The sequence below is a fragment of the Nansenia antarctica genome (assembly GCF_963989245.1).
Source record: "Nansenia antarctica genome assembly, chromosome: 2".
NCBI lineage: Eukaryota > Metazoa > Chordata > Actinopteri > Argentiniformes > Microstomatidae > Nansenia > Nansenia antarctica.
The window spans coordinates 3,888,266-3,895,765 of NC_137675.1; the positions used below are offsets into that span (position 1 = coordinate 3,888,266).

General features: G+C 43.8%; 1 protein-coding gene across 1 annotated transcript in view; it reads right to left on the reverse strand.

Moving 5' to 3' along the window:
- txndc11 (thioredoxin domain containing 11) overlaps positions 1-7,500 on the reverse strand; it is a gene marked incomplete at its 3' end in the record, with an annotated part of 21,633 nt that overhangs the window by 8,508 nt on the left and 5,625 nt on the right. Inside the window, exons 5-9 of the mRNA XM_080524708.1 lie at positions 5,910-6,039; positions 4,649-4,742; positions 2,445-2,557; positions 1,506-1,709; positions 1-88 (exon numbers count right to left, since the gene is read on the reverse strand). The exon at positions 1-88 is cut by the window's left edge and continues 711 nt beyond it. Coding sequence (XP_080380834.1) covers positions 1-88; positions 1,506-1,709; positions 2,445-2,557; positions 4,649-4,742; positions 5,910-6,039 — 629 coding nt within the window. The remainder of the gene's footprint in view (positions 89-1,505; positions 1,710-2,444; positions 2,558-4,648; positions 4,743-5,909; positions 6,040-7,500) is intronic.

Here is a 7,500-nt window from a genome sequence, read left to right on the forward strand (position 1 = left end):
AGCAGAGAGGACGGGGGGGCGGGGAGGCGGAGGAGGGGGGGCGGGGGGGGTCCTTACAGGAATGGTAGCGCACGGCGACGTCTGCAATCTGAGAACGGAAGAAACCAAATAGAACGTTCTTTTACCGTTTTCTTTTTACAGTGGTTGTGTTGTCTTGTGTTGTGGTTGTGTTGTGGTTGTGTTGTGGTTGAGGTTGTGTTGTGTTTATGTTGTGTTTATGGTTGTGTTGTGTTATGGTTGAGGTTGTGTTGTGTTTATGTTGTGTTTATGGTTGTGGTTATGGTTGTGTTGTGTTATGGTTGTGTTGTGTTTATGTTGTGTTTATTGTTGTGGTTATGGTTGTGTTGTGTTATGGTTGTGTTGTGTTTATGTTGTGTTTATGGTTGTGTTGTGTTATGGTTGAGGTTGTGTTGTGTTTATGTTGTGTTTATGGTTGTGGTTGTGGTTATGGTTGTGTTGTGTTATGGTTGAGGTTGTGTTGTGTTTATGTTGTGTTTATGGTTGTGGTTATGGTTGTGTTGTGTTATGGTTGTGTTGTGTTATGGTTGTGTTGTGTTATGGTTGTGTTGTGTTGTGTTTATGTTGTGTTTATGTTGTGTTTATGTTGTGTTTATGCTTGTGTTGTGTTTATGTTGTGTTTATGGTTGTGTTTATGGTTGTGTTGTGTTATGGTTGAGGTTGTGTTGTGTTTATGGTTGTGGTTATGGTTGTGTTGTGTTATGGTTGAGGTTGTGTTGTGTTTATGTTGTGTTTATGGTTGTGTTGTGTTATGGTTGAGGTTGTGTTGTGTTTATGTTGTGTTTATGGTTGTGTTGTGTTATGGTTGAGGTTGTGTTGTGTTTATGTTGTGTTTATGGTTGTGGTTATGGTTGTGTTGTGTTATGGTTGTGTTGTGTTTATGTTGTGTTTATTGTTGTGGTTATGGTTGTGTTGTGTTATGGTTGTGTTGTGTTTATGTTGTGTTTATGGTTGTGTTGTGTTATGGTTGAGGTTGTGTTGTGTTTATGTTGTGTTTATGGTTGTGGTTGTGGTTATGGTTGTGTTGTGTTATGGTTGAGGTTGTGTTGTGTTTATGTTGTGTTTATGGTTGTGGTTATGGTTGTGTTGTGTTATGGTTGTGTTGTGTTATGGTTGTGTTGTGTTATGGTTGTGTTGTGTTGTGTTTATGTTGTGTTTATGTTGTGTTTATGTTGTGTTTATGCTTGTGTTGTGTTTATGTTGTGTTTATGGTTGTGTTTATGGTTGTGTTGTGTTATGGTTGAGGTTGTGTTGTGTTTATGGTTGTGGTTATGGTTGTGTTGTGTTATGGTTGAGGTTGTGTTGTGTTTATGTTGTGTTTATGGTTGTGTTGTGTTATGGTTGAGGTTGTGTTGTGTTTATGTTGTGTTTATGTTGTGTTTATGGTTGTGGTTGTGTTGTGTTTATGGTTGTGGTTATGTTGTGTTGTACTTAAGGTTGTGGTTGTGTTGTGGTTATGGTTGTGTTATGGTTGTGTTGTGACTCGCCTGCGTCAGCAGCGGGTCGGAGGTCAGCCCCAGGGGATTGTGGGGCAGAAAGAGCAGCAGGGCGGGGCCTTTGGTCAGCTCCTGCTGCAGGAGGCGGGACTTAACCCCGGGCGGCTGCAGCCATTGGAGGACGGTCTCGCGGTGCTCGTACACCCAACCACAGATGGCCTCCGACGTGAAGTTACGCTCCCAGCGGGGGAACACCTACAGGGAGGAGAGACCAAACACCAAACAACTAAACACCAAACACCAAACAACTAAACATCCATATAAATGATGATCTCTCTCCCTCCCTCCCTCTCTCTCTCTCTCTCTCTCTCTCTCTCTCTCTCTCTCTCTCTCTCTCTCTCTCTCTCTCTCTCCTCTCTCTCTCTCTCTCTCTCTCTCTCTCTCTCTCTCCTCCCTCCCTCTCTCCCTCTCTCTCTCCGCCTCTCTCTCTCTCTCTCTCCTCTCTCCTCTCTCCCTCTCCCTCTCTCTCTCTCTCTCTCCTCTCCGCCTCTCTCTCTCTCTCTCTCTCCTCCTCTCCTCTCTCCTCTCTCCTCTCTCCCTCTCTCTCTCTCTCTCTCTCTGTCTCTCTGTCTCTCTGTCTCTCTGTCTCTCTGTCTCTCTCTCTCCCTCTCTCTCTCTCCCCTCTCCCTCTCTCTCCCTCTCTCCGCCTCTCTCTCTCTCTCTCCCTCTCCCTCTCTCTCTCTCTCTCTCTCCCTCTCTCCCTCTCTCTGCCTCTCTCTCTCTCCCTCTCTCTCTCTCTCTCTCTCTCTCTCTCTCCCTCTCTCTCTCCCTCTCTCTGTCTCTCTCTGTGTTTCTCTCTGTCTCTCTCTGTCCCTCTCTGCTGTGCTGTTCTGTTTGTTGTGTTGCAGGATGGCAGTGGGGAGAGGAGGCCTGATTGGTTGATGCAGCACACCTGTGCCTATTTAGTGGCGTGCTGATGATGTCACCCACCAGGGAGGAGTTGAAGCGGCGGTGCAGGTAGACCGTCTCGTCCTCTCTCACTGAGATTGCCTCCGCCACCTGTTTACTGGTCACCACCCCGAACCGCACCGCCCCGCGGAAGTCTGACCCGGAGACAGAGAGAGAGAGAGAGAGAGAGAGAGAGGAGAGAGAGAGACAGAGAGAGAGGGAGAGACAGAGAGAGAGAGAGAGACAGAGGGGAGAGAGAGAGAGACAGAGAGAGACTAATTACAACTAATTCTAGATGCACTTTCAAGAAAACAATAAAAGAGCACTTAATACAATTAACTCTGAATGAACAGTAGATGATTTATCTTGTTTGCTGATCTGTAATTTCATTTATTTATTTATTTATTTTTATTTTGATGTTTGTATGTATACAATGTTTACAATTGTCTGTATGTATATAATATTGTGTATGACAATTGTCCAAACACGATTTTTGTGTCGGATCCCAGGGCCCCGTTCCACTAAGCGAGATTATCTTCTAAGCCTCTATAAAGTTCTAATCGGCGATAATGTTAGCTTGCGTTCGGTTCCATCAATGTGGCTCAAATAATTCGCTGCTTGGTTGAGCTCCTTCTGAGTCAGATATAATTAGCCTGGTCGCGAGCAGGCTAAAACACTGGCTAAAGTAATACGTGCGTCAAAAAAGGCTCACAGGCGGAAACTACATCCCGAACGACAGTTCCTCTTTTAGGAAATATTAGTTCCCACTTCACACGAGATAGATAGATAGATTGGTTGACTGTGTGATAGATAGATAATTTGATATTTTGAAAGTGTGATCGATCGATAGTTTGATTGTGTGATAGATAACTTGATATTTTGAAAGTGTGAAAGATAGATCGATAGATCAATAATTAAAAGAGTGTAAAAAAAAAATAAAAAATTGTTTCAACTTGCATTGCTGTCATCACAGTGGTCTGGCTGGCGCAGTGGTTAAGGCAGCCAGCTATAGTTCCAAAGGTTGCGTGTTCGAGACTTGACTAAGTGTCTAAACGTGTTTTTTTTTTACATTTAACCGAAGCCTTCATGCAAAGGCTTAAACACCATTGTAATCGTGTCAGTTCTTGTAAATTAGCCTGCACCATAATTTTATAGCCTACATACTTTTTTAGATGAGATTTTAGATTAGATTCAGACAACGAAATGCAGTAAAAAGTGTGTCCGAAGAGGGATTCGAACCACTGTCTAAAAATGACGAATAAATACCACGGCAGCGGTCGGTACCACTAGGCCATTGTGGCGTTATGACTGTTTGTAGCCTGCTGCTGATATCACCACAGTAGTAAATATTCATTTATTAAAATATGAACATATAACAATAACTGGGGCTAGTATGACCTACGCATTTAATCGGTCAGCAATTTCTTGCCAAACCATTTCCCTCGCCTTGTTAATTGCGGCAGTATTGCACTATTTTACATATTATTTTTCCGTCTTCATAAAGATCAATAATTCGGAATGCTGCGCAAATGTAGGACCCCTGCAGAGTGGAGTATCTTCATTTCGACAGATCGACTCTTCGGGGCTCTTTATGTCTGCGTGCACGCGCCCATATCGAAGATTTGTAAGCCGGTGTTCTGTGAACACTCATAACACAAGCCTGATCCTCGTTCGAGGAATCACCTGAGGCTTGAATTCCAATCCCGAGTTGCCTGATCGACTGATTTATTTCAATCGCCGATATACTGATCCACCTTTAGTGGAACGGCCCCCAGGAAGGCTAGCTAATGTCATGGCATTAGCTAATGGGGATCCTAATAAACAAACAAACAAACAAACCCAACAGGCTTCCTCTCCAAGGAAAAGATTAGGAAAGGGCGTTGTACTGTATGTTATAGGGTTATAGGTTTGGATTTGGTTTACTTTCTTACTATACTCCTCTTGCTGTATGTGTTTTAAAATAATGCATGTAAAGCACTTTGAATTGCCCCTGTTGTATGAAAAAGTGCTATACAAATAAACTTGCCTTGCCTTGCCTGAAGCGGTTAGCTTAGCTACTACCCCCTTAAGGGCTACTGGGACTTTTTTATTGGGCCATTTAGCATGTAGCAGGTTAGCTTACTCCTCTTTAGAGCTACAAGGACTGTCTTTATTGGGCCGTTTAACACGTAGTGTTCGGTGTACCTCTCAATGGGATTCATTGTGACTCAGTGGATTAGCATGTAGCGAGTTAGCGGTTAGCTTACCCCTCTTCAGGGCCTGGAGGGCTGAGGACAGGTATGTGATGTACCCCGGAGGCTGAGGAGAGGAGTTGAACTGGAAAAACCCCACCACACCCGGCTAGATGAAGGCAACAGACAACAGACAGACAGATAATCCATTTGCACTTCCAAGCATAGAAAAACACAAGATTAGAGTAGAGATTAACACTAGAACAGCCATGAGGGGTAATTTGACCACTGTGAGTAAAGAAACATGTTATATCTTTGCACTCGTTCAAATTTCAGGACCCTCCTTTCATGACTTTTCCTAGATATGTGCGTTCTACCACCCCCCATTGTCCTTACAGTTTCAAAATCACATCAGGATAAGCTAGTATAAAGCTATTTTGCAGTTCTTCTGTGTAGGAAGCAGGCTAATTTACAAGCGGCCAACTAGTGGTCGTTGTGTGTAAATAGCAGCTTAGCATTGTAAAGAGGCTCTTTTAGTAGGTAAAAAAGGCACGGCTGTTCTAGTGTTAAGATTCAACTTTATTGTCATTGAACAGAGTCAACAAGCACTGAGACGACCAAATGTAGTTGGTGCACACGTCCCCCCGTACCCCCCCCCCCCCGGGAGAACAGAGCTCTGGGCTCCAGACACAGCGTCAGACATCTTGGGCGCCCCTGGAGCAGTAAGGGGTTAAGTGCCTTGCTCGAGGGCACAACAGATAACATCAAAGGGAACACCAAAGGGTTAAGGCCTCATAATTGAAACGTCCTCATCCTGCCTGACACCTGAACACTGCTACCTGAACACTGCTACGGGAACAAAGAAACGTCTCTGGTGAGAGACGTAAGATATGCTGTCCCACCAGAAACTGAGCAACTCCTTTACATAACGTCACCATGCACACGCACACACGCACACACGCACACACACACACACACACAGTATCATATTCTGACAACTACATGAAACAAGTGTCTTTCTGCCTAACAACAGGACACGGGATCCAAAGCTTGAAAAGCTTCAAAGGCTCCCTGTACCCCCCACCCCCCTCCCTGCTACCTCCACCGTTTCTCTATTTTTCTTTCTCTGTCTCTCTCCCTTCTTCTCTCCCTCTCTGCTGTGCTGTTCTGTTTGTTGTGTTGCAGGATGGCAGTGGGGAGAGGAGGCCTGATTGGTTGATGCAGCACACCTGTGGCTGTGCTGTTGAGACCAGTCTCTCGGTCCCTCTCTCAGTCTCTCTCCCTCTCCCTCCCTCCCTCCCTCCCTGCCTCCCCCCTCCCTCCTCCCCAGGCCTACCTCGTGGTAGGACAGGAAGTCCTGCAGCATGGCTCTTGAGGGGAGGTAGACGAGGGGGCTGATGACCCTGAGGATGAAGCTCTCTACGTAGGCGGCCATGAACGGACCCTTGTATTCTATGGGCCCGAACCTACGGAACAGAACAGGACAGAACAGGGCCGTTGCCGGGGGAAACACACGTCAGCCAATAGGAAACCAGCACAACAGATCCAACAGGTCCAATACAAACATTTAAATGTCAAAGATTTATTTTAATTTTTGAATGTCAAAATAGCCTATTATTCAATTGTCACTTTATTTTGTTGTTGTTTTGTGGTCTGAGCTGCTGTTTGGCCTGAATTTCCTCTCACGGATCAATAAAGTATCTATATGTATCTATCTGTATCTATCTATCTATGTATCTACAGTATATGTATCTATCGTCTATCTATCTATCTATGTATCTATGTGTCTATGTGTCTGTCTGTCTGTCTGTCTGCCTGCCTGCCTATCTGTCTACCTATCTATCCGTCTCTCTATCTATCTGTCTGTCTGTCTGTGTGTCTATCTCTCTATCTATCTGTCTGTCTGTCTGTCTATCTATCATCTATCTATCATCTATCATCTATCTATCTATCTACCTATCTGCCTATCTATCTACCTGTCTATCTATCTACATATCTATCTATCTGTCTTAACCTAAATAGACAGCCTGAGACCATGGCTGTGTTCGGAATGGTATACTAGCATACTGCATACTAGCATACTCAATGAGTATATACTGCATACTGCCTACTAAATTCATAATAAGTATGTGAAAACCAGCCGACCATTTACACACTATGCATACTGCCTCCCAGAATGCATTTCGCCGGGAGCGGCGAATTTAAACCTCCATTTTAAACCTCCATTAGCAAAAATATGTAATCTTGGCTTTACAAGTGTTAACATGTCATTTTATTAAGTTTTAATATGTTTTCAGGCGAGAAAGTAACCACATATATTCCCAAAATGTGTCCAGTTTACCAAAATAACCCGGTTAATCTGACGATTTTTTGCGTCTTCTGTTCGCTAGCTGCGTTCGTAAATTCGCCCTGGAAATATGATCAGCACTCATGGAATGCCTCTTGTCCAATCAAATTACCTGGTCCCTTTATGACGTTGCACCCAGTGTGCGCTCCGGCGCTCTCAGAGCGATTTTACGAACGCACCCTACGTTGCTTACCTTCACTCACTCGACAGAAATATCGTAACATAATTACAACACGTTGTAAAATTATTTGGGGGGCCAATATCTCAAGTAACTAGCTTACTATATTGCTTACTATATTGTTGTCTTAACAGTTGGTAAAATAACATGATTAAAATAAATATATATGAGCAATAACATATCGTGGGCTGCAGCAAGCACAATAACAACCCAACCTGTCCGTCTGAAGCGACAATACTGGGATCATTCGTGATTGGGCTACAAGCAGTCAAATACTAGGTGAACATGTGTGTAAGACACAAATAAACGTGGATTTCATGCATTTCAAGTGGCATATTTGTAATCATGACGACTAGCCTGGTCTAAGAATGCATTTCACCATGTTAATGTAGTGAAAATACC